This window comes from Diadema antillarum, unplaced genomic scaffold (assembly GCF_040938485.1).
Source record: "Diadema antillarum isolate AM-2024a unplaced genomic scaffold, OU_Dant_1.0 scf00000021, whole genome shotgun sequence".
NCBI classification, from domain to species: domain Eukaryota; kingdom Metazoa; phylum Echinodermata; class Echinoidea; order Diadematoida; family Diadematidae; genus Diadema; species Diadema antillarum.
Genome location: NW_027270910.1, coordinates 124,337 through 152,326, shown reverse-complemented (window position 1 = coordinate 152,326; position 27,990 = coordinate 124,337). Strand labels below are relative to the sequence as shown.

Genomic DNA, 27,990 nt, shown 5'->3' with positions numbered 1-27,990 from the left:
CTCAGTTCAATTCACTTGCACATTATAATGGCGTGTCTATCACATCGTTCAAGTCCACAAGTTAGTGTCCAGATTCATTCAATCTGCACAAATTTGACGGACACATAGTCTCTGGCCTCCATGTTGACGCCGACCTTGTACCACTTTATCGTCTCTTCGGCGGTGTGCTCCACGCTGCTGACGTGTGTCTCTCGGACCGACCGGGGGAAGACGAAGACCGATGTGGAGTACTGCTTGGGGCTGGGGGCGTTGAGTCGGATGAAAACCGTTTCCCGGTAGCGGCGGTACTTGCTGTTGATGAAACACTGGGTCATCGTGGAGTAGTATCGGCCGGGGTTGGTCTGACCCGGTACGAGTCTGACTTCGTCCCTGTAGCGGCGAGAGTTGTCGATTTCGCAGTGAACGCCGTAGCGGTACTCCTGGTGCGCGGGCACGCGTACGAGAGACACGGACTCCGAATATTCGATGTTAGTAGGCAGGGACCGTTGAGGGAGCTGTTCATTCTCCAGGTGGACACCATTGCCGTTCCTCTCTGTGGCGTAGATTCGGCTGAGGGGTACCTCCGACTCACTCACCTCCTGCAAAGAAACAAATGATACGATTCTGGTGACCAAATGGCAACATATTGATTGCAGTTACAAACGTAACACAACGCCTGTCTCGTATAACTATGACTACCGGTATATAGAAATCAATTACTTACACTGACACATCATCAAGAAAGACAAGGATAAAGAAAATACATTGGGATAAGCACACACACATACACACAAAATCCTGACTCGTTTGATGAAATGTCAAAATAATTTCAAATGTCCAAACTAAAAGATGAAAAAACAAAGTTTTGTTCATTTGAGGAGACAATTAGTGCAACACTAAGCAATTTGCCGGAATCATGTCGAAACATAGCGTTCTCTTCAGCTTAAGACATATGTTCAGTTCAGTTCAGTTTATTTCTGCATTCTGTTTTCATTATGATGTATAACAAAATTTGACGATATGTTATAAATGCGAATCAATACAGATTATGGGGTATGGTTGTATAAAGAAAACGTATTGGGAAAAAAATGCAACAATGTCAAACTGGATGTAAATTGTACGAAAAGGAACAGTTCACATTGGGTGTAAAGTATCACCAAACATACGAGGACCTTACGAGGATCTATTTCCGGTTTGGATACAAATGAAAAGTTCCAAGTTCCATTTCCATCCACTGACTCACGAAAGGCAGCCTACATCACACCCAGTCTTCACACATTTCATTTGTTAGAAACCACTTTATTTAACACCAATCCTAAATAGTCAACACTGCCGATCGCACTTCTAGTCAACTTCAGCCTTGAGGGGCTTGTACAAGTATAAAGAGTGGCCTCAAGAATTAGGGAAGAAAGGCAAATATAGTATCATAACAAGGGAGCAAAAAGAAATGTAGGTACTGACTAAAAGGCGTGGGTGAATGTGGCTAGGAGGAAATAAAGGAGCAAATCGGAATCGTTACCAAATAAAGACAGTCAGTTAACCATGCCTTGTCTCAGAATGTGAAATTACAGCGCGCGAGTGTCATTAATACAAATTGACAGATTTGAGAGTAGGTTAACACGCCACGACTTTCGGACCTGCACCCGACACGGACTTTGAGCCAGAAGCTAGGTATACGTAGACTTGCATAAAACGATGATTCGCGCACAGCTTGATAATTAATGTCAAGTAAGGTAGAGCGAGTGAAGGGGAAAGAGTGAGGCTAGAAATGACTGTGTGTGTTTGATGACTTGACTGTGCCGGGTATAAACAGAGGACGTGGGCAAAAATATCCCGACAGTCTAATCGATAGTCACGCAAATTTATTTCTACTGTATCATTAAATTCGACGTATGCATCATAATCTTACTTTCACTGCTAACCAACTAGGTATCGTGAATATGCGGCCTTGGTGCATAATTTTAATCAATGGCTTTCTATGCACGTTTAACTTAGAATTGTCTTCATGAAAATGAAGAGAACATTACATCACGCCTACAAACATAATATACTACACATAGTTATATAATTATATACATATACTTCTTTCTTTCTTTCTTTCTTTCTTTCTTTCGTTCTTTCTTTCTTTCTTCTTACAAGCTATGCTTCACTAAGGTCTCCTCGTTTGCCTTTCTCAAAATATTGTTACCCTTTCTTATCATTTCACATACACATGTAATTATATATTTATGTATTTGCAAAAATTTTAGTGTTAGTTGTTGTTGTTCCTATATACTCCTGAAAGAAAGTGTCAATGTTATAGTTATGTTATTGTTATATTGCTTATTGTTGGAAGAAAGACAAATGAATAAATAAACTTGAAACTTGAAACTTGAAACTTATTTATCTTGGTTATTCTTCTATGTATAATTCTATTCACTCATTTAGTCACTAACATGCATAAGTCACTAACATGCATATTTTTTTTCCTTTCTTCTTTTCTGATGCTCGAATGCGGAGCGACCATCAAACCTGGGCATAAACATCGTTATTTCATTTAATTTCTATGAATAACTCGGACAAACCGACGAGAACTAAAGAGACAGCAGCCAGACGAAAAAAGATTGAAATACATACACGCAACAGAATAGAAGGACGTGTGAGATCGTGGGCGTGTGTTATGTCAACTCCGGACAAGGTTTCGATTGTGGGTTTCCACCGTGTACATTCCGTGACACTTTTGAAAAGAGCGCAGAGGCAACTGGAGGGAATGGGGTCAGGGGAAAAAAAACGCTCAATGACGAATTGACGAAAGAATCTGCGGAATTTTTTTGTGAAATGTAGCTCCACAATATCAATAATTATGCACACTGTCTGTGTCTATCGGAGTGACGAGAGAATGACCTCTTTGCGCTTGAAATAACTGCTGACAGTTTTTTTTTTTTTTTCGTTCTGTTCTTTTCGAGAAGGTCAAATTTCGACAAACCAAACTTCTGCAATGCCAACGGCCAAGTACTCTGCGTGATAATAGCCTTTGAACGGAATGTGTCAAAGCAGTCTTTGGGTCAGTGAGCAGGAAGACAAGGCCAGAGTTTGAAGCTCACATGTCAGTCGAGGAGCAAAATTGACGAGGACTTCTGCAGACTTTCCCTGAACTGCATCTGCCTTCATTTCAAACATTTTTCCTGCACTGGTTCGATCGTTCTTGTCTTAATCATCCTTTTGCATGGAGTATGAATACCAACCTCCTCTCCTAACATTATGTGGTTACAGCTCGTTATTCCGGAGATTCGATATTCCGAAAAATGAAGGAAGGTTCTTTAATTCGAAGGTTCGTTACGAGTAATCCGAAAGTGAAGTAAGGTACAGTACTATAATTCGTAGGTTCGTTAATGCTAAAATGAAATAAGCTTATTATTTATTCCTGGGGTTCCTTCATCCAAAAACGAAATAGCAAAATCAATAAGGTATAATGGTTCGTAAAAATCCAAAGGTTTGTTATTAGGCTTTTTTTTTTCATCTCCGGCTTCACAAACCTTCGAAATAACTTACATCACCCATTATTTATCGATAGAGTGAAGTTTATAGGACCCTAGTGGATAAAACTGCCACACTATATCATTTGTCCCCATCAATCACATTTATTTGTAACTCTTCTACCGACAAAACTGTGAGGGATTTTATCTTTCACAATATTGCAGACATCTCAACTTGACTTATAAACTTCCATTGCCAGATATACAACCTAGCCTATGTAGATCTTAGTAAGTGTTAGACATACGAGGAAGAGAGAGAGAGGGAGTAAAACCAAGGAGGTAGTTGGTATCCTCCTTGGTAAAACACTAGCTTCACTGAAATGATGTAGAATACCTGGGCATGGCTTTTATCAAGGAGCTTGAAGCTCCTTGCTTTTATGAGATAGCTGCAAATAGGGCATCCCAACAAACACTAAGTGTGCTGCCCCTTGCTCTACTCGAGCGATGAACTGCAATGGCTACAGCCTAGGGCTTTCCGGGTACAAGTACTTCGGTAAAGTAATCAAACCTCATTAGCATCAGCCCTGATCGTCGAACCACGAGACATTTATTATAATAGTCACATCACATAGGGCCTACACTGTAATGAACCGAAGGGGAAATTACACGATACGTATATAATGTTGTGGCATATGTAGGGGAGCGCATGTAGTGTATACTGTCGGTGGTGAAGGTATTAATAAGCAAGTTCACCTCCCTGGTATTATGGCTTGTGTAGACGCCAACCATCGCTTCTTCGGGTCTTATGTTACTTGCCCTGATCTCTTTTCAGTTTGTGACTTTTTTGCTTGTTTGTTTGTTTGTTTATTTGTTTGTTTGTTTTACGTCCCTCAGTGAAACTATTCCTCAAATCATGTATCCTCACTTAATAAAACTTTTTTTTTGTCGCAAAGAAAAAACAGAGTATTATTATAATTAAAAAATCACGTTTAGATGAAGCAAATAATAAATATCAACTGAAAATGATTGCGGACCATTTTCTATAACAAGAACTATAACGTGCGCTCATTTTTGATCGTCTTTCTAGAAGTATCAGGATCCCGAAAACCCGATATTAGAGTATGGCGAGATCATGATCGCAATTTCCGTCCTCTGTTTCTGCAGAGTTGTTATCAAGCAGGGCACACATCAGAAGTCTGCAAGAGTGCAAGGGCCTACCTCCCTGTTTCATGGAGGTTCTGCTCACCTCCCTGCCTGTTCCAACTCTCGCAACACAGGGAGTTTAGCCAGTTTGGGGCAAGCACTCCATGTTAAAGGAAATAAGACGTTTCTGCTTTGGCCAAGCGACATGGTTCCCTGAGGCAAGCTGACGAAACTCCTCTGTAGCGGCCCTAATCAATGTAGTCAATCAGCCCGCTGGAGAGTTTTGAAAGGATCTGACGTGTAAATCTAGCTCTTTCGCATGACAAAGTAGCTGTATTCAGACTTGAGACGGGGTTTATTTTATCGGCGGACGTGAACACACATAAGCCACAAGATGGTCAAGATTACCTCATTTCTTTCTTTTTTTCTTACAGCCTCTACAGCAAACTATGGAACATCATCTCTCTGTTTAACATACTTCAAACACACAAAGATATAAATGCACAGACGACAGCCCCCTCCCCCTCCATACTCACTATATATGGAACCTCCGAATTTAATGTTGGAGTTGAGAGCACTTTGAGAAAATGAGAAAATCAAGTATGATGGGCTAGCGCGGGGATGATAATAACACGAATTGAAATCTAATCACCGACGATCTGCATGCACTCGACCCTCATTCAATCGTACACTAAATTCGGGCTTCTTCAGAATACGCGTTCGTTCAACGACCCGGGGTAAACCGGTATCATAATGCAGGCCGCTATATATAGGTGTAACTAGCTCCAGTGAGAAGGGAAATTGTATTTGAAATCGTACTGCAGCAGAAGAACGCTGGAAAATCAAATCAATGGCAGAGCTACAGTTAGTTGCCTGACGTTATCGAGCTGTTGGAGAGTGAGCAATGGGGGAGAGGGGGAGGGGCTGGTTGGGTTTACAGAAGAACATCATTTGGCGAGGTAAGCGCCAACTGCTAGCGCAAATCTAAATACGCGTTTTCATTGTTTGTGTGGAAATTAGAGTGTGAATGAAATAATCACACGATCAACTTCATAATAATCATCATTTTTCATCTATATAGCTGTCACATCAGTGAATGATCGAAGGTCTACAAAATGCAGAGTAAATAATCATCGCCTAAATGGGGTTAGCTAATCAAGCATGAAATTAGATAGCCGACTTGTACCTGTCAGTTGCATACTGCTACTGATCTCTCTTCTGTCATAACAATGATACACTGCAGATACGGTGAAATGAAGGTGGAGCTCTCAATTCTCTCAGGGAGGTGGGACCTCCCTGACTCTCTTGAGGTTTCCTGGTGCATATGTCGTGCACCGGTGTGTAATGACATCATTCGGGGAAGCCCCTTCACTCAAAAGTCACGGGGTCACGCCACTGCCGTCGGAAAGTGCGCATTGCATTCTGGTCAGTTGCTGCAGAGGTTTGGGGAAAATCTCCTTGACAAACTTTTCAAAAAGAACTTTTGGCGTCGAATCAAATTTTCCAGGAGTGACGCACTAAAAGTCGTATCGTATTCCTATGTTCACTTTCGGATTGTTTCCACAGGCAGGGGGTAAATAGATTGTCGTGGAAGCCCAAGGGACCCCGCAAAAGTTCTCCGATGACTCCTTGTTCCAGGTATGTACTATCAATAATATAGTAGTGTTGTTGATGATGATGTTTGGTTTGTTTTCTTCTTTTTTTTCACGGACAAAAAGGGCACTATAAGGTAATGCCAACACTGACGACATGAGATCGAAACAAAATGAAAGAACAATATACGCGAATAACTCATCTTGACTGCCGGGGTCTCCTAACAACAGAAACTATGATACCGATGTAATATTCCCACCCCACTCTATCCCTTTACCATTCTGATCATTCTTGCCGGCTCTCATCATCATTGTACAAATGTACTTACCCAATTAACAAGAAACAGACAGACAGACAGACACAAACATACGAACACACAAGCAAAGTTGTTCGTTGTTGCTGAGTATCCAATCATAATCACTGAGTTCAGTTCAGTTCAGTTCAGTTCAGTGCAAATGAGTTCAGGTCATACTCAGTGCCGTGTATCAATATTCACTCTGTTCTGGACTCTCTCGTAAACCCCTAATAAGAGTTTTGCCTGCATCCGTTCTCGCTCAATCTCAACTCGCCATCCGCGGGGTAAAATAGCCTCGCCCACGGGGGAAACGTATTAACATCCATCAAATCCTTAAAGTCCTCCGAACAGGATATTGCACTTTAAATGTATTTCAGCCTCATGGGCGAAGGCATTTGAAGCCACCCTCGCCTTCATTACACCCTAACTTGACCTCCTCAACAGATGGTCTGCACGCAGCAAGGCGTTAGTCAAATATGACCTGATCTCAGTGTACATGCTCATGATGCTGTCCATAAAGCTTCTGTGGTTTGGATTAATTTGACCACAAATTAATGTCCATCCCTTTACATTATTTGCAAAGAATGCATCGATAGAGACGACTGGGTATGAAGCCTAGAGGAAAAGCTTTCAATGTTGCCTTGATTACTGAATACTCTGTTGATTTCATTAGTGATTTCGTTCATCTATTTCATCAAAGATAATGTATATTTTAACGAAAATTATTTCGTACATCAGCATTGACATATCATGCTGCCCCCCCCCAAAAAAAAATGTTTAACGTGATGATAATCTTTGATCAGTCATTCCATTTACATGTGTGGCTATAGAACAACTGTTATTTCCTTTATGTACACATGGGAATCTTCAGTACAGATCAGGACATTTTGTTTGATACCTCCACTTCAAAGCCCCGTAATCCCTGAAACATATCCTCTTACAATATTTGAAAATGTCGGGGATAATCGTTACCCCGCAGCGACACTGTGTGCACTTATTGAAGTTCTCATACATTTTAGAGGTTTATATGACATATAGTTGATATACCCTTGCTATATCAAATTCTGTCTACTCATGTCATAAAAGTGATCACGGCAATCGGTAATCACCCCTATACACCAAGTCAATACATCAAGCTTGATAGGCGTCATCCATACTGACTTAATTTGAGAATGGAGTTCTCCACTGATAACTTTTAGTGGTTGTTTCTTTACACAGCTAACAAGAAGTTAAAGGGACGTTCGAGACGATTTATATGATTTCACATCATGTAGCACAAAAATCAATTTTGTAAAAGTTATTGTTGTCCTTGAGCAGATAAACCAATACTCTGAAACAGCCAAAACATATTAGGATGATGGCATAGGAGATGATGACATAAGAGTCACATGACAATTTCACTTTTTGAACAAGTTCATATGTGAAGAATTCACACAGGTATGGATGTTTTGATCTTTTGTTCTGCTTCCTAAGAACTTAATCATGCATTCTTATGTGAAGATGCGAAATCATCACCCTCGCTCACTGTGATTTGCTATGAATTTTGAAAACATTCTTATCCCAGTCAACACGGATTCTGAAACTCTGTCCCCCAGTACAACTGTATAACCAATATCGATAGTTGTTCAAGTGCAAAAGTCCAAAACTAGAATCATCAGGATCTGGCTGCCTCCTTTAACCAATAAGATGTATGATGCTCCTCGTGTGAATGGTCTGCATCATCCTCATCATCACACAGGGGAAGAAATATGGAGTCAGTAAACGGTCATGGCTATACATATACAATCCTTTCCAGGTGGTGGAGACGAGAAGCAGTGAAGAAAATGACAGCGTAGACGATGTGGAAATCGAATTAACTCTCAAGGACACGCCATGTCTATTTAGCCGCGTGAGTCTGGCTACTACTATACGTCGACGTCGGACAGTCATGGCCCATAGCCGGTCTCCAGCGTGCATATAGGCCTGTCATGTCCTATCAAAATCTTGAGCGATCAAGACACGACGAACCTATTAGAAGTTAGCGACATGCAAGTGGACGGGGAAGAGAGCGTATATAGAGATGGAAATAACATAGTCGGTATATTGAGTGCTATCTTTTGATTCTAAATAATGCCAGATCGAAGTGAAAACTAAATGAAAGAGAATGACTGTGTGAATTATTATTAAAGGGACTGTACAGTACTGGTTTAGGTGGGGATTCATGTTTTGAATATTCCTAAGTGAGATACTGAGAAACCTCTTTTGAAATATGAAAAAGCATGTAATTCTTAGAAGGATTCAAGGTTTATTTGATGAAAATTGTTTTTCAAATGGCTGAGATATCAAAAAAAAAGTGATAATAATAAAAGATTACAGGCCACGCCTTATATTAGGATCTCTTTGTTTCACCTTGTTTTTTGATATCTCAGCCATTTCAAAACCGATTTTCATCAAATAAACTTTTGATCCCCCTTAGAATTGCATGCTCTTTGACATCTCATGGAGTGGTTTCTGAATATCTCGCAAAACGGTAAAAGCTTAAATCTCACCTCGACCAGAACTGTACACACCCTTTAAGTTAAGTTAACATCATAAGAGGAAAGAATGATAGAGAGAGAGAGACAGAGACAAAGATACGCAAACGAAGAAACAAACATAAAGCTGAGACCAGGTGGAAAGACACATGGCCTTGATAGATCATTAATTTTTCAAAAGGCATCAGTCGAGATAAGAGATCCTATGAGGCAAAGCAATCATAACATCGTGGAGCTGACGTGTACGATTACGACTATCATCGGGATGGCACTCGGTGATTCTCGCATCCCATGCACAGACGATTGAGCTCACCGAGTCGTTTGTGACCGTGATTCAGCCAAGGTAGAAAGAGTCGGAAACGGTATGTTTTTGACGACGGGAGCTGGTGAAAGATCAGACCGATTTCCCGCGGGGAGCTACGCGGGATATATTTAGCTGGGCGGTTTTTAAGTTCAGTGTTTTCATCGGATATGGCCCATTTCTCTCTTGACTGAGGAGACGCGCTACTGATTACTTGCTATGTCAGGTGAATCAAATTAAAAAACGGTAAAAAACATCCACTTTCTTTAGACGGTCGGAAGATCAAAATATTGTAAACTCTTCTCTTCCCCTTTCTCTTCCTTTCCCTTCATTCACATGAGCTCTCTAGGCTATAATACTCAAACGGGTGATGTTTGTTATTCCGAAGGTTTGTTAATCCAAAAATAAAATAAGGTTCGTCACTCCGAAGGTTGTTGTTCTGAAACAAACACATTGCCTATATCTATGATGTTCATTAATCCAAAAATGAAATAGGGTTCGTTAATACGAACATTAGTGGCGTCCTTCCAAAGGTTTGTTAATGATAACATAAGGTTTTTTATTCGGAAGGTTCGTAAAATTCGAAAATGAAATAAGGTTGGATAATCTGAGAACTAAAAGGAGATGCGTAGTAACGAACCTTCGGAATTGCGAACCTTATTTAGTTGTTGGATTAACGAACCTTCGGAATAAACGAACCTTATTTCATTTTCGGATTAACGCACCATCGGAATGAGCGAACCTTATTCCACTTTCGGAGTAATTAGCCTTCGGAATAATGAACCTTATTTCATTTTCGGATTAACGAACCTTCAGAATAGGCCAAACGCATATTCGGAATAACGGAACTTCGGGATACCAAACCATATTACCACTCAAACAGATGATAAAAAATGACATAAAACAAATCAGCGTAACCTGAAGTGCAAATAGCCTCTGCATTGAGTTCCTTTTCAGACGAACTTTGATCATCTGGGGTGTCTGGGTTCTGGTTCTCCGTAACTATGGTGATCATGATAATTGCCAGTATTTTCCATGGAATATCGTAAAAATACAGTTGTATTAATGGAAGCAGTAGAGGAGGAATTAGCGGGGTGCCAGTGGTGACATGAGGATGAAATATAGTTCGCACCTGTATTGCATTAGTCAGGAAGTAGGCATGTCATGCCACGAGAGAGTTTCTTTTTTAACCTATAACTTCTTGAGGGTATAGATTCGACCAACAGCATGATATCCAACGGCCCTGTTACCATGCAGGCGATTTCTTGGCACAAACTTCGCCTACAAAAATGCTGTGAAGTCTACTTTCATGCCGACACAGCATCAAAGAAATGAATAGGACAAGCTACATAGATAACAGGAACTTTATTTCCAATATACTTTCCGCTACTTTCCCAAACTCCACAAATGCTTCTTCTGCGTCTGTGCATGGACCTACTGAAAAAAATGTCCATGGTCTGAGCAATGATATCCATGAAATGACGTCTCCTGAGATGCAGGTTTCCACCAGGAAGTTAGGGTAGGATAGGGGTCAAAGGGCAAGGAAGGTAACGCCCTACCAAAGTTGGGTTTTGTTCGGCAGACAAGACCGGGTGACCGAGGCGTAGACACCGATCGGTCAAGTCGTGTTGAGGTGAATAGGTTAGCGATTTGTGCGCTGTCTGTCCATTCATAATCACGTGATGGTATGCATTGTATTAAAACTCTACGAACGGATTATTTGCCCGAAACAACTGGGGAGGCCTGACCTACATAGAACTTTATACGAACCAGTAGAAGTTTGCACACAGCATAAGGAACAGGGAGTCACGGCTGTAATAAGCCACGCCTATGGATAACATAACAGAGTTTTAAAACATCTACCAAAATCTTCGGAACCTGCTTGTAGTAGTCTGCAAAATCATCAGAAGCATGACTAAGCAACAAATGCTGTTTCTATTAATTGAGATTGCAAATCTAAAACAAAGAAGCAAATACTAGAATAGATCTATACAGCTGCCATTTGCAAACGATATTGATTCAGGTCTGAGCCTAAAGTCTAACTCAGTTATTATGACGTTACGGGTCTAGATTGTATGTTCACTTTATTCGTGTGTTTGAAAAAAAAATGTGAAGCCCAAAAGGCCACCTTACCTCTCCTTCTATTCATAACGATTAGACCGCGACCACATTGAATTTACACACCAAACATTTAACCATGGAGCGATGTGTAGCTCCATGATTTCACCTCGCCTCGACGACCCCATCCACAAAGCCGTCTAATCACCCATGATCGCATGGTTTCCAGTCCATAGCATAAAGGCGTCGGGGATTCTCACGACAATAAATACGTACATTGCCAGCCACACGGCTCTTGTGGTTTTAGTTCCGCTTAGGGAAGAATGTTGAGCATGAATGTGGTTGTTTACTTTCTCTCTATACATTCGCACGAACACTTTTTTTTTCTTCCTATCCTTCCTTTCCTTCCTGCCTCTCAAACAAAGATTCGAACTGAAGAAGATCGAACTTCGAAGACTGATTCCTTGCAAAAGCGGTTTAAAGAGGTTCATAAAGAGGATGCTGCCGAGGGTCTTTACAGCCTTGCCGTGGGGGTAGAAAGAAGGACGTCGCAGTCAGATACCAGTAGGGCGATGGCATTATCATGTAACTAATATTCAGTCTATAAGTAAAACTATGAAATTACATTGTCTTATCACTTTATGTCGACCTTGCGTTTCTGTCTGTATAGGGCAAAAAATGTTTGTTCTGAAGCCATATTGAAAGGTATCACCATGACAACATTATCCCGCCAAACAGAAAGACAGACATGGCTGGTAACCTTATTGAAAGTTTCCTTCAAATCCATCTCATTGTCTGTTGATTTTCTCTCCATCTTGTTACATGTTATAGAGCGGGAAGATCGTGTGTTATTCCGACTATCTGAAATAAATTAGTTTCGTTCCGCATAATATCTAACTATATTCTGTTCGATCCTGATTCTTATACATCGCTTTAAATGTAACTAGGGCCTATGCCACAAAAAAAAACAAAAAAAAATTAACATCTGATATTGTCATCATTCTTGCTTCTCAAGCCTAGGCATCCTGATAATCAGCAGTCCAACTAAATAAGACTCCTGGGTGAAGAATAATCTGGGGACATGAATGAATAATTACGTGTCGTAGAATGTACAGGGTCTCTGAAGCGGCCTTCCATATCTGATAGTACTCAATAGGCATGCATGGCTACCCTTAAAAATGGAAATAGGAAATGAAAGCCTCTGTTTGAATTGCCCACACAAACACTTAAAAGAACACTCAAAGAAATACACACCCAAAAACATACATGTTCATTCTTGGATAGTTTTTTTTTTTTTTTCCATCAGCAAACATACAGAGCACAATTTGGTATGTGCCACACTATCCCTATATAGGTTTCGTGGCAAGGTCCAGCTAAAGGCTGATTTAGCAATACTCTCAAACTGCAGCGGCATAGTCGTGGCCGTCTAAAGTTAAGTTTGACAAATTGTCGGCGAACGGAATGACACCGTTTGAGAAGCCGATCACCATGGAGACCGAATTGCACGAAGGCTACAAGGGAGGGAAGGCAAATAAAAGGCGAAAGCATTTTGATATCGACACTCACGGTGTAAATGTTAGGGGGTCGTCTACTTTCGAGGGGTTTTCTATTCGAGCGAACTGCAAATAGACAAGTTTGCACGACGTTACCACTATACTACTCTATTGTCAGATGTCGCTTCATGTTGTTTTGTTCCCATATGAATCACGGCATTTACCTTAACTTTTTTTTCTTCCTCCCCTTTTTATATAAATTCAATTGGAGTCTGTGGATCTTTTATCTAAAAGAATGCGGCGCTCCTTGCTACGTACAATGGGGAATATGAATTATGGAATCGAACTTTGATCGAAATATTCAATAGCACTCAAACTGACGCACCATCTCCATATAGATACATCTCAGTCTGTATACTGATCTGTCAGAAAGCGAACCTTATCGACAAATATTGCAATTGCTATGCTTTGGCATTCACGTCAGATAAATTTGATCCAGTTATGATATTTCAAGGAAAACGGAAATAATTACGCGCTTGATATGTGGAACGAGAGCTACGACTATACTTAAATGATTACCATTGTAAGTTTACTTGTCTGAAAGTCTGTTTCCGATGAAAAGTTCACAAAAAAGCGACAACCAAGCGACTATTTAGCGACGCTTTACCACACGTCCGCTCGGTCTGATCAGATATACACCATAGACCATGTCATCATCACTTATAAGACAACACATATCTTTTTAAATTGATTTTACTTGTTATCATTCTTGAATCTACGCTAAGAATGAATGTTGCATAATTTTCATGGATAACAAATAACACTGTGTTAAAATGGACCATCATGATATAACATTACTTATCCGTCATGCGAATCATATGTCATTGTTTACGAAAAACAAGCAGACTAGTTTTCTAGCATGATAACGTGTTGGGTGCGACCATATCTGATTCGACGATTGAACTCTCAGTTCCTTGCTTAGTCTTGGCACTTGGCAGAAAGGTGTAGAAATATCTCCACCACCAACTGGTTTTCTGTAGACCGATATACATATATATATCAGTGTAATAAGTAGATCAAATACAGAGGTTTGCCGTCAATCAGACCCATGAGTGATTGAATTGAACGAAACAGACGCTTGCCTCGAACCAAGCACGAAAGCTCATTACCACATCAGAGCCAACGGCATTACAGCTCTCATTCTCTGCTTCAACAACGATAATGCGTTTGTTGACAAGGAAATAGACTCGTAAAATATGGACTCGTTCTGGTATGTTACATTCGTGTTCAGAGCAGTCACGATATGTGCTCTTCATGCATTGAAACACAAGGGTGTGTGTGCTATTTTTTTTTTTTTTTTTAGTAGCTGGAATGTATTTGTCAATGCGACAACAATGCTTCAAAGTCGCCAAGGCAGAAGGCGCAGTTCGAGAGAATTAGATAGGAAAGCGCTAGATCGTTCTGTATTTAATCCTTAAAAGCGCATTAGTGGAATCTATACGTGATAATGTGGCAGCATTCGGATGTAAAACGTTGTCTTTCTATGAAAAAGCTAAGGTTTGTCAAGGAGCCAGACTGTATTGTAATGCGTGCCCTGGTCTGCTTTATACAATCTGAGATACCTATGTTAGTTTATCTTTATCTTTGTCCTGAAGACCTTGCTTCAGTCGACTCTTGGAGTAGGAATCAGATCCACACCCCAAGTCATGGCGACAATGACGAAGTCGTAAGTCATGCGTAAGTTTTCCCTGTATGACAGCGAAATGAAAAGAAGGTGAGCCCACCCACCCCCCCCCCCTCCCCTTTACGAAACGATGGTCATATGCTCTGCTACAGAGGCAAGTAATCGAAGTCGCGCCAGTCGTTCTCGCCTTCTACCTCAACGTTTGCCTTATGAGGTGTACAGCTGCACACACGTGTATCACATTTATTATAGCTCATTGGTTGTAATTTCTGCAATCATCCTCGTTATTATGCCCTTCGAAACATCAGCATGCACGCCAGAGCATAGGTTACAGCTATCTATAGCAAAGACCCATGACTTTTCTACACACACATTCCTGACGGAATTTATAAGCAAGAAATGCTGATGGTCCGTGGTGGAAAACGTACAATGCTTGTCCTATGCCGCTAAGGAAGCCATATGAAATATACCTCATACTTTGTAAAGGGGAAAGATTCTTTAGCGATCAGATGACCAAGCTGTACGGCTAAACAAAAGCGCAAAATGTTTCAGCTATCTGCGAGTGAAAGATCGAGAACAACGTGGCCTCCTCTCGACTCCAATACGAGATAATTTAGCACATCGAAATGACACAAAGGAGGTGATATTTCAGACAGCAATATCTACTCTGCCACACGTACACTTCATCAATGTAGTATCAGATTTCCCGAGATCGGTGCAACAAGCAAAGAAGTACCTCCACCCCACCCCACTCCCTCCCCACCTCCCCCCCCCCCCCCACACACACACACAACACGCCACGGTTTTGTCCGTCACAGCCATTCTGAACCAAAATATCATTTCGATTTATTATCTTAGTTATTGTAGGCCCTACGTCATCAGGAGAGATTGCACAAACTACAAAAACTACAAGGCGTGACGTCATCACAATCATCAGATCAGAGAGTATCAATGCTTCTCTCCCGAGGCTTCTTGCATATCACATGACCTGAGGAATGTCTTTTTTGTCGATTCGGCACAGCATCGCTAGCTCGGTAGCATCGAAGAATTCACATCAGCATCGAGGACTGAAATGAATGTTATAATGCCGTCGCATGATTTTCTCTGAAACATCAACAATTACAATGCAATCATAAAATATTCTCACAGAAGTGGGAAATGGGAATAACGTGTTGTTGTTTTTTTCTTAACAGTATAAAAATTTAGTTTCGTTGTGCATAGTACAAACTAGATTCTTCATATTGGTTTACATGAATTCAGAAATTGACAGGGAAAATAGGCCTATCATCTTGTCTTTCTACACATGCTTTTCTTATCTCCAAAATATCATACCACCAGCCCTAGTATCGAGGGGTGTCTGAAGGAAAAGGAGAGCGAAGATAAACATAGATATTGCCAGTAATATTGATGCGACATTTGTTTCACAGAACGCCATGATGCTGCGAATGGACCGTAAAGGGCTGGGAATTATTAGCAAGTGTGAAGAGAGGCGACCGTTAATCAGGAAATAATGACGAGGCGTGGATAACACTGAGAAAAGAGTGATTGCTGTTGGGTTTAAACGCGATTTTAGGACAAAATGTGTATCTGGCGGGGAAATGAAATAAAAAAAAGAAAACGAGCACACTGCAAAGGACATGACTCAAATGGTTCAAAAAGCGAAAGAAGACAAACAAGAAATATAACGGAAAATAAAGGAAAGGAAGAAATAACGATTAAAAAAGCCACTACGATGATGCTCATGAAGATGAAGACGTTTGAAAACTATCGAAAAGTCGAAGTATCTGATTGACAAAAAAAAAATCATCTCGAATTGAATTTTGGGTAGTTCTTTTGTTGATCACATCATCAAATTCTCATCCATTAGGGCCTATGTCTTCGCATAAAATACATCATGATCGAATTGTTATAGTCAGTCATAAATTTCAAAACATAACAGGCTAAACACGTACCCACGAATTGTAATACAGCACACCACTATCATCCTTTCGCAGCCAGAGGCTGCTCAGACTTATACACAAACATTATATTAGGGACTTGAATTCTTACGCGTTGATATCAGGAAATAGACTTGCATTATATGAACGTTAAATGTATTATCTCCTGTTTGTCTTCCACGTTTTTGTATGCGTTCGCCAAGAGCCACAACCCATGAAGCGAAGCGGGTCGGGAAAGAGAACAATTGAAATCAATGTGGTGTAAATCCTTCATTCCAAAAGTCATCGAAACTAGCAAACACCATTGCTCCAATTCTATTCATAACATAAATCTCATATCGCTCCGTCTAATGTCTGTCAAATATTCGACAGCTCGGCACACATCCCCAAGGAGGAAGTGCGCGACATCATGCAAAGAAAAACGAATCAATTTACGACGTATGTTCCACATGTGTCGACCCGACAGGGAGTCGAGTTTAAAGGACAAGTTCACCTTCATAAACATAAGGATTGAGAGAATGTAGCAATATTAGTAGAACACATCATTGAAAGTTTGAGGAAAATCGGACAATCCGTTCAAAAGTTATGAATTTTTGAAGTTTTTGTGCAGTAACCGCTGGATGAGAAGACTACTGCAGTGTATGAAAAACTTAGATGTCACATGCGTACAACAATATAAGGAAAATATAAAGAGATTTTCACAAAATTTCTTCTTTTGAAAAAAGTACACATTCCCTTGACTCGTTACCGACATATGTTATGGGTAATATTATTCCCCCTGCCCTTTAGAAAAGGGCAAGTCAAGTGCTCTTTATTATGCGAAAAAAAGTGAAAATACGTTAAATTTTCTTTACATTTTCTTTATACTGTTGTACGCATATGACTCATAAGCTATAGTAGTCTCCTCATACAGCGGTTCCAACACAAAAATTTGAAAAATTCATAACTTTTGCATCAATTGTCCAATTTTCCTCAAACTTTCACTGATGTGTTCTACTAATATTGCTGCATTCTCTCAATCCTTATGTTTATAAGGGTGAACTTGTCCTTTAAAGTTCAGAAATAATTCAAAGCTATTTAAAAATAACATTTTGGTAGCGATATGGGGAATAGGACTATTAAATCCTATGGGACGAATGATTGCTTTTATATGATTTTATAACGATAATGATGAAGATGATGACGACGACGACGATGATGATGATGATAATCCCTATCGTCAACGGTTACAGCTCGTTATTCCGAAGGTTCATTGTTCCGAATTTCATTTTCGGAGTAACGAATCTTCGGAATAACGAACCTTCGAAATAACGCCACAAATGTTCGGATTAACAAACCCTTTTTCATTTTCGGATTAACGTACCTCTAGGTATAGGGAATTTGTGTGTTTCGGATTAACGACCCTTCGGAATAACGAACCTTCGGAATAGCGAACCTTCGGAATAACGAACAGCACCCTCGTCAACATCCTCATCTTCATTAGTATCATTATCATTATGGCAGTTACCATCTCTATCATGTTATCCTCACTTTCACTACCATTGCGTTTATTAAACGATGTAAATGTGACGAAAGGAAATTAATTCACTCGGTCTTTGTAGATCAGGGAAAGTTTTGCTCCCTGATATTCTTTACAGAAGAAGCTTATTTTACACAGTGATCAAACCATTCAGAATCATATACACCCTCATGTCAGAGATGGTTGAATTGAAGATGTCACCTCATTCCAATCAAAGACATTATGAATAGTATGGAGAGCAGCTTCCCTTTAAAGTTCTTCTTTTCTACAATCCTTTGCTGTTTCATCATCATCATCAAATGGCTTCCGAACCCAGCAGCAGCTACTGCCTTTCGACAGAAATAATTGCTTTTGAAAATGATTGGGAAATATCGCACTGTCGCCACTCGGAAAAAGCCCCAAACAAAACGCTGGGCCTGCCGTTTGTGCCACATCCACAATACTGCACCTGTTAAGAGGTAATCAGTCGAAGATTTATTGTTAAGTTTCCTCATTTTCAGTGAATGAACGCCGAAGGGAGAAGCCCCCGCACATATAGAAATCCTTGGCCTTTGGTATAAAGATTCGTTCTTTCATCTCGTTACACCCGTGTTTGGGATTTCTGTTTGGGGTCAATGGGAATTTGGCAACATATAAATTCCTTTCCGTATATCATATGATTTGATTTCCTCGCCAAAATTTTTGGGGTACATGCACGCAGTTGTCTATGTCCTGTTTTTATTTTGTTATTGATGTTGTCGTCTTTTAACGAGAAACTCGCGATGTGTGCATCCCCTGCACTGACTGTGATGTAAACGAAGGTGTCTGCGTTTTGGGGTTGTTCTTTTGTGCGGGTTTTGTGTATGTTGCTGTTGCTGTTGTTTGGTTGTTCTTTTTTTTGTGGGGGGGGGGGGGTAATCTGCTCGTTAGTAACGTTCAGAATATATTCTTGTCATTCAATTTATCTACGCGTTACATCTAGTGCAGGGAGTTACGGCTTTAATGACACGTTATTATCTGTTCACAACTATACTAACGTTCGTTAGCAACGCTACACCGAGTTGGGCAGAGGCCTATATGACAGGTGCGTGGATAAGCAAACACGCTATATAAATGTCATGGAGGAACAAGAGAAAAGTAAATATAGCGTACTTGCACTATATACAGAGTATAGGCCTATAGGCCTACTATGTATCGAAATCATCAAAGTTACGGTTACGGGGGAAAAACGTCACTGATAAATCGACATGGCGGGGCACCTCTCGCTTTCTGCAGAGTTCAAGTTGACAGCTCAAAATTACCTGGGACCAATCGAAATATTCCTTTATTGTAAGAGTTTCTAATACTTTAAAAGGTTCAACACATCGTGTTATCAACGGGCAACACTCAGGTAAGACGGGGGCGGGGGGGGGGGGATGGGGGAAGAGATGAATAATTTGTAGTGAATTGATATTTTTTCCATATCAATATATCCCTAAACACAACAGCTCTTCCAGTCTCGTCCCTTTTTAGCTCTGCATGTATTTTGTGGTCGTGGACAATTAATCATAGAACGTGGAAGAGAGAGAGAGAGAGAGGGGGGGGGGGCAGAAGAGGAAGAGAAGCAATTTGATCACGCGCTGTCGCAGATGTTTAATTGAAAACTAATTCGACTAAACGTAATTACTCGGGAAGCCAATGCTACAGTGGAATCAGAGAGACTATATAGCGTTGGTAATCAATTAGTGCGACTCGGACGAGGCTATGATGACATTCATTTTGATTGGTCAAAAGGCATGTACGAGAATTATTGCGGGACCAGCTGGCTTCTTGTTCGATCGTTCGCAGTTCATAAAGCGTCACAGAAATACAGAAATAGGGTACATAACTATATTTATGTACATTTTAATTTCATGTATTTCATTTTAAGGTGAAGTTAAGAGAAACATGATATTCAAAGTACATATTCAAGAAGCTAAAAGGGAAAAAATGGTGGAAGTACTTTACAATGCTTGAAGTAGTAGCATATTAGTATTTAGTATTGGAATTAGCGGTGCTCGTTTTTGTTGTGATAGTGTTTACTTGCTGTTGTAGTAGTAGCAGAGAGTAATGGCAATTGTGTATCTAAGAGTAAAAGCAGTATACAGAGCAGGAAAATTGCCGTCTTCTATTGTATGTAGATATTTTCAGTTTTATTGCTGATGGCATAATTAAAGATGGAAGACGCAATAGCAGCAATAGTACAATACACGTGTACTTGTTTTAAGTTTAAGGTTGCTGTTGTTGTAATGGTAATGAAAGTAGTTTTGGCAGTAGTAGAGTATAGTAGCAGAAAAGGTCACAGCAGTCATATCAATAATGATAATAATGATATAGAAAATACGATATAGTAGCAGTAATGGGTGGTGTTACATCACATAATCTCTATTCTGTGTACTCGTATACTGTCATGTACAATCCTCCATGCTGTGCCCCGCAGTGAACCCCGGCGTACAGCCAAAGTAAACACTTTGCCACTACGAATAACATAAGTCAATTAGTATCCATGGCGACAAGCATCATATCTCGGTTTCAAGCAGCCTTCTAGATTTTCCTCCTCTCAAGATAAAAGAAAAATTCGAGAAAAATCCCATTAGATTTCACTATCAATCACGCAGATTGTTATCAATCTCACATGAATCTGAACGTCATCATATTACATATCTTAAGTTGTTATGGGGTCACCTCACAGCTTCTCTGCAGAAAATGGTGTGGAACGGTGGCTATATGTTACGTGCCAAATATCGAAACCCATGCTTATTTTCATATCATTTGAACTTTGCCCGCAGCAATTATGACTGTTAAATGAATCATCGCGCCAGCGACGTGAAACGTGAATACATGCATGTAACGTCATTATACATAATACTTATCACATCACGTATTTGTCTGGAATTTCTAATGTTTACTGTATAAAGACATCTAGCTTTATCATAGCCACAAAGCATTATTACCTTCAAATAAAGGGAAGTCACTTCCTTCATCACACACATGAGGTACTAGGCTCGCCTACTAGTACCTCCCTGTTCACACCAACATGTTTGTAATCAAATCATCTTGGTACAGCTGACAGTCTTTACGGAGCACAATAGTACTTCTTGTATGATGCGTAATTTGTAATTTCTCAGAATCAGGACTATTTCAGAAGGACATTCTTTCGGTGATGCACCGACTTGTTTGCCAAAGCAGTCTCACTTGCTCTGAATCAGAAATTGTTTAAAAAATTCCAGTGGCCTTCAAATCTGCATCTTTTTTTTCTTCTTCTTCTTCTTCTTTTTTTTTTTTTTTTTTTTTTTTGGCGAGACGCGACAACCATCCCACAAATAACTGATGAATGATATGTTGCATGAGTTCGATAATTTATGCAGACAAGATTAGAATGACGGTTATGTTTATACCAAGATGGGGCTGTAGCTCCATGTTTACACACATGTATGCGTTTCAAAACTGTTTACATCCGTCATGCATCGCTCAGGCAGCGTACGGCATATAAACAAGTCAAGAAACAGGAGAAGCCTCGAGTCACGTACGGAAGTTAGGAGTACTGCTCACCAAGGAGCATCACACGTTCCTGTTATATACCTCCTTGGGCTCACCCTTCTAATACCCTACGCGTGGTTGACATTACAGTCCACTGGGTTTTCTCGTTAGCTAGTTTCACATTCAGCTCTCCCCATTTTTTTACCTTTTTACCTCCTTGCTGGTAGACTGCCTATCTTACAATTTACAATCCATTAAATCAACGTTTACATCGATTTACACGTTCCTGTTTACAACGCGGGGAACATTAAATAAAAACGCATCACACCCAAGCACCGCGCATGCTTTCTCACTCAGTCTTCAATTTTGTTTGGATTTCATCGAAGAAACATCGTAAACACGTACAGCCGAAGCCAGCATGTCTCTCATAAATACTTATGAAGGGAGGTGTATGAAAGAAGGAACCTGTCTTTTTAAATATATCCACCGACTAGCGACAGTTGATTTTGTACATCGTGCAACTCGTCTGTGACGTAGGTGATATTAACCTTGGATAGCTGTCTTTTGATATGTTCCGCCTTTTTGTCACACTAGATATGTCACGTCGAGTTTTTTCTTGGGATAGTAAGTTAAAATACGCCTAGCCGAACTTCATGGTGTAAAAAAATACTTTTCATCCACTTATGATGTGTTGTTCACAATGTAGGCCTACAAGCTGTACTTTTTAGTGGACTCCTCATTTTTTTTCTTTCCTCAGAGTATAGATAATGAAATATGTAATAAAGTTGATATGTAACTATAATATGTATATATGCATATGATTCATAACTACCTCTAATTTTCATGGTACGGTCAACTCGTATTTACTCAAGATCATATTATGTGGAGTTTTTTGTGTCTATTATGTTTTGTTCTGTGGAAGAATAAAATTAGATAAATTGAAACTGAAATTGATAATGGTATCGTTATCACAGTTCCTGTGTCTGTGGGTTCATCTGAAAATCATCAAACACATCTTTAGGTTTATGTGATAAGAATGTGGTAGAAAAACAAGCATGTCATGCGATTGACATATAGGCCTACAGTATCCTCCAGCCCCCCCCCCCCCCTTTATCACTGTCTATGAAATTGGCAATATGTACATCATTTTCATGTGATATAAACAGATATGTGGCTGTGAAAAAGACACAAACCAGACTATTGCAGTCGCTAGTGACACTGCGATATAAAATTACGTGTTGCGGAATCATAGCATGCGCATATCAATGCCGAAAACCCCCATTATAGGCGCATGTCCTTCATCAGAATCAAATCATTCGTGGCACCCAACGGGCTGAAAATTGCCCGAGAGTGCTTACCTCCCACGTCGCCCAAAAAGGCCCGCTCTTTATTATTCCACGTGCTCGCCAGTCACTGTCTGCAGCTGTCATAGCGCCGAGTTATGATTTGCTTACAGGCATGCATGATATCAACGACTGGGGGCAATATACTCCCCCCCCCCCCCTCCCCCCCCCCCCCCCCGCCTCCCCCCCCCCCAAAAAAAAAAATGATCCACTGGAAATATCGGTTTTTAACGATAAGCGTGTTTATTATGGGACAACCTTAGAACCGTCAACTGAGATAATGGTGTATAATCTGACACACGCGCCAAGACGAACCCTGGGCGAGATATGCTGCCAATGCTCTTGACTGTATTAGAAATACGGAAGCCAATTCCAGTCAAAGTATTCGGCAAATAACAATTGGACGAGCTAATCAAACAGACATCCCAGACCGCTTCATGCCCGCCGTATCATTAGTAATCAAAACACAGTATATGCGGATGAAGGCAGGCTTGGAACGTTCACGTCTAAAGTGCTTGAGATCACAAAGCAGGATTGGTAAGGATCAAAGTCTTTAAATATCTTTTCGAAATAAATTAACTTCCTCTTTCATGATAATTTCGAAAGGTCCAAGATTTCATGGACTGCACGTGGAAAAATCTAAAGCAATGATAACAATCGTAGACGTGTAGTTTTTCATGCACATCATTTAGCAGGGGTTAATTCCTCCTTCCTGAGAAAGAGAAGTTAACACTGATTGTAGATAGTGCTGTATCGCGCTCTATCACGCATGGGTCCCGTTGGCTTCATGACGTCATGAAGTTTCCGTAAATGTTACAGTTAAACAGTGCACCCACCAGTGCTGTAAATAGGAGGGAGTGCACATAATGTACATGATAACTAAACTAGGACATCGATGTGCCTCATTCTCTCTGAGCCCCTCGCCTCGAAGTTTAGGGCTATACACTGACAATAGTCAGTGGCTTTAAAGTCACAATTTCTTTTACTAGCTTGATCGTTTGTGTGCAGTGGTTGTCTGAGTTGTGATTGCTCTTTAGGGCTTTTTACACTTGTGTTTCTTAACCCCGGACTTTCTCTGACCCAGGACTATCGTTAGTCCCGTACCAATTTTTTCAGCTTTTTACACTCGCCAATTAGTCCCGTACTATCTCTTGTCCGGGGCTAAGGAGAAAACTGACCTTTTTACACTCGTATTTCTTAGCCCAGGACTTTCCAAACTACATGAATATTCATAATTACGCTGTGTACTGTACACGTACACGCACGCACCGGCAGCACTTGATGACCTCGTTTCTGATTGGTCAGTGAGGGTCGGACTTCGTCTCCGTCGCTTAGCCCAGGATTATTTTTTCGTTCTGTTTACACTCACTTGCTTGGCACCGCAATTGCGGTGCTAACCCCTGCTATTTTGCAGGGCCAGATAAGGGCTTTTTACACTTGTGTTTCTTAACCCCGGACTTTCTCTGACCCAGGACTATCGTTAGTCCCGTACCAATTTTTTCAGCTTTTTACACTGGCCAATTAGTCCCGTACTATCTCTTGTCCGGGGCTAAGGAGAAAACTGACCTTTTTACACTCGTATTTCTTAGCCCCGGACTTTCCAAACCACATGAATATTCATAATTACGCTGTGTACTGTACACGTACACGCACGCACCGGCAGCACTTGATTGCCTCGTTTCTGATTGGTCAGTGAGGGTCGGACTTCGTCTCCGTCGCTTAGCCCAGGATTATTTTTTCGTTCTGTTTACACTCACTTGCTTGGCACCGCAATTGCGGTGCTAGCACCGCAATTGCGGTGCTAACCCCTGCTATTTTGCAGGGCCAGATAGTACCGTACTATCGGTGGGGCTAGCCCACTTTGGCAAAAACGAGTGTAAACAGAAAGTGGGCTAAGGATAGTCCCGTACCAACGGTGGGGCTAAGGCCCCCCCTTAGCCCCACCGATAGTCCGGGGCTAAGCAAAAATTTACAAGTGTAAAAAGCCCTATAGTACCGTACTATCGGTGGGGCTAGCCCACTTTGGCAAAAACGAGTGTAAACAGAAAGTGGGCTAAGGATAGTCCCGTACCAACGGTGGGGCTAAGGCCCCCCCCCCCCCCCTTAGCCCCACCGTTGGTCCGGGGCTAAGCAAAATTTTACAAGTGTAAAAAACCCTTTAAAGTCTTTACAGACGGTCACCTTCGAATCAATGTGCGTTGAATAGACACGATATAACGTTTCTTGTTTGTTGTTATTGTCATTGAAGTCCCGCCAAAAATCCCTCACTTTGACAGGAAGGGTTCTATCAACACTCGTGGATGCGGCTTGGGGGAACCAGGGAAACCACTATTTTGGCGGGTGAAAACAAGAACACACTCTTGTTTTGCTGAAGCGCTACAAACCACAAACCTCAAACGATACGAGTTTAATAGCAAATACCGACGGACGAGAGGGTAAACATTTTTTTCTCTCGTGAAATGTGAAAAATTGGCAAGAATTTGCATGATTCTCTGTACCTTTACCTTGTTTTTTCCAACTCTATCACAATGCCAACGAGAGATTTCTGGACATAATAGCCTCTACGAATTAAACCATGAATCTGCGATTTCACAAGCCACAATATTCCACATTGACTTCCGATCGTGTGAAGATCAGGGGAATTCCTGTAATTAGCATGTTGTGTGGTTTGGCGAGGGATGGATCGGGGAGATTGGGGCGACCTCTGCCTCCTCCCTGAATGGCTAGTACGAGTGGTCGTCGTTTATCGAAAAAAAAAATACAAAATGCTTCAACGTCTAACACAATGTTTCCATTCATCACAGGGAAAAGGACAAGAAAAAGAACTGAATGAAGACATCTCCTGGGGGATACTGATGCAATCCGTTGTCGTGGCAACTGGAGATGCGCTCTTCTTTTTTTTTAAACTCTATTATCAATAGTAACAATCGGAGAGAAGAGGAGGGAAAAAGTACTAGTAAACGGGACAGTAGTACCAAGGATTCAGTACTCTAGCTTTAAGAACTTGTATTAAGCTTGTTTCTATGTACAACTACTGTAGAAACAGTAGTCATTGTAGTATAGAAGCAGTAATATAAGTAATACAGTAGTATAAGCATTTGTAGAAGTAATAGTAGTTGTAGTAGTAGTAGTAGTAGTGGTGGTAGTAGTAGTAGTAGCAGTAGTAGTACTAGTAGTAGTAGCAGTGTAGTAGCAGTAGTAGTAGTAGTAGTAGTAGAAGTAGTAGTAGTACTAACAGTAGCAACAACAGTAGGTGTAGCATAACAGTGGAAGCATGGAGCTACTACAAACTAATAATCAATCATACATTCGTGGTAGAAGAAGGAGGAGAAGGAGGAGGAGAAGAAGAAGAAGACTGGTAGGAGTGCTTTTACGTAGTTGATCCCACTGTTATGTAGGGACTACCAGACAATAATGCCATTAGTCCGATGGAAAGCAGATCGATAATGGAATGAGTAGAATGACGCACGAACAAAGAAACAATATCATTCAAGTATTATTTTTAGCCTAAACAACACGCATCTACTTGCTTCAGGTTCTCAGACGGGAAAAGGGGTCAAAACTGCGTATCAAATTTATACAGTATAGAGTATAGAAATATTGCCTCCGTATAGTCTATGCGTCTGCATAAATTACACTTGAACCATGGAGCTACTTTCTTGTAGGTTTCGAAAGAATCGAAAGAATCATTTTCAGTAATGAAACTATAGATTTTTCAAATCCGTCGTAGGCTTCAGTCATTGGTCGCACGACCTAAAACAAACACACGCCAGCAAAATGATTGAACGCGGACAGGCAACTTTGGCAGTGTACTCAACGGCAGCTGGCTGTCATTTGAATGATGCATAATCTACCGATATGGATAGCCTGAATAGCCTGCGTTTTTCTGAAAAAAAGTCAATTAAGCTTGATATCATGAGCAACAATGGTTGTCACGCACATTCCAGAGTGATGCAATCATTCTTTAGCTGGTGACGATTTCAGTCGGTGCGTGCTCCATAGAGCTCCAGCCTCCAGTTCATCTCAAACCACATTGTATACCATTGACTATGCAAGCTGTCAGTGTTCACGTTCTTGCACGAGTAAAAAACAAATACACTACTTACACGTAACAGTTTAATTAATGTCGAATACTCAACATTGCACATCATCATAGTAATTATTGGGATCTTGTAAAGAATAATGAGGGCCTCCTGCCTGTACATGTTATAGCAGTCGACAATATCACTCACTAGCAGACTACACAGTATCGAACCGAGAGTAGGGTATCTGCATTGACTGCAGCTGCAGTTGCGCAGCGAGCTGCGGTTGGTTGACGAACCATGGAGGTAGAAAATACTGCTCCACTGATGAGCATGCATCTATCTCTCTCCAGTGACCTACCTCGATGTTGTGGTTGTCATCTCGCCTTATTTCCTTCTCGTTTAGAAGCTTCTTCAGTTTCTCGGGCCTGGCAGAGATGTGAAGTGAGGGAATGTGTTCAGTACTCCACACGGAGCGGAAGGACTCGGGGACGGGCATCTTGAGATAGCTGGTGAAGCGGGGTCCCTCGGAGGCGGTGTCGTGCAACGTGTCGCGCAAGACGGTCTCACAACCTAATGCCCGCAACGGCGGAGAGCTGTGTACGCTAACAGGGAAGTCGGCGACTGATAGGAAGGAGATATGATTCGCCGTCTGCTCCGTACGATTCCTGTGGTTACACTGCTGCCAACTATCCGTTTCTCCCGCATTCGCTTTTGTTGTATTCTCTCGAGCTCTGGCGGCGTGCAGCAATGCGTTCGTGAAGTCAAGGGAGCGTGTAAATCCCAGCAGCTGTGCGGTGTTTATCCAGCGAAGGCGAGCGCCACACATGCTGTATGTGGGTGTGGAGCGGCCGGTTGGAGGACACACACAGCTGTGACGACCCACCCGTGTGTCGTTTCCCCTGGCTACCGGTTTTGGCGGCGCGCGCGGACGACAAATATCCGCATCTTCTGTCAAATCGTCATCCTCGTCAATTAACTCGCCCTCCATCATCACCTCCTCATAATAGCCAGAAGAATAACGCCATCAAACCGGTATCAATCGTCCAGCTGATACGATGTATGTGCATCCATGTAGCACGTAATGTACGTCCTGTACGCACGTATACTCAAGGAAGCGTTGAATGTAATGATGGTGATACGAAACTACTAGATCCTACAGGCAGTATAGAAAAGAG

General features: G+C 41.1%; 1 protein-coding gene across 1 annotated transcript; it reads right to left on the bottom strand.

Moving 5' to 3' along the window:
* Window positions 1–24: 24 nt before the first annotated feature.
* Window positions 25–27,990, bottom strand: LOC139730190 (uncharacterized). Its single transcript, XM_071641089.1, has 2 exons — window positions 27,174–27,990; window positions 25–578 (listed from the first exon to the last, which is right to left on the bottom strand). The coding sequence occupies exons 1-2, from the start codon at window positions 27,804–27,806 to the stop codon at window positions 75–77; spliced, it is 1,137 nt and encodes a 378-aa protein (XP_071497190.1). The 5' UTR covers window positions 27,807–27,990; the 3' UTR covers window positions 25–74.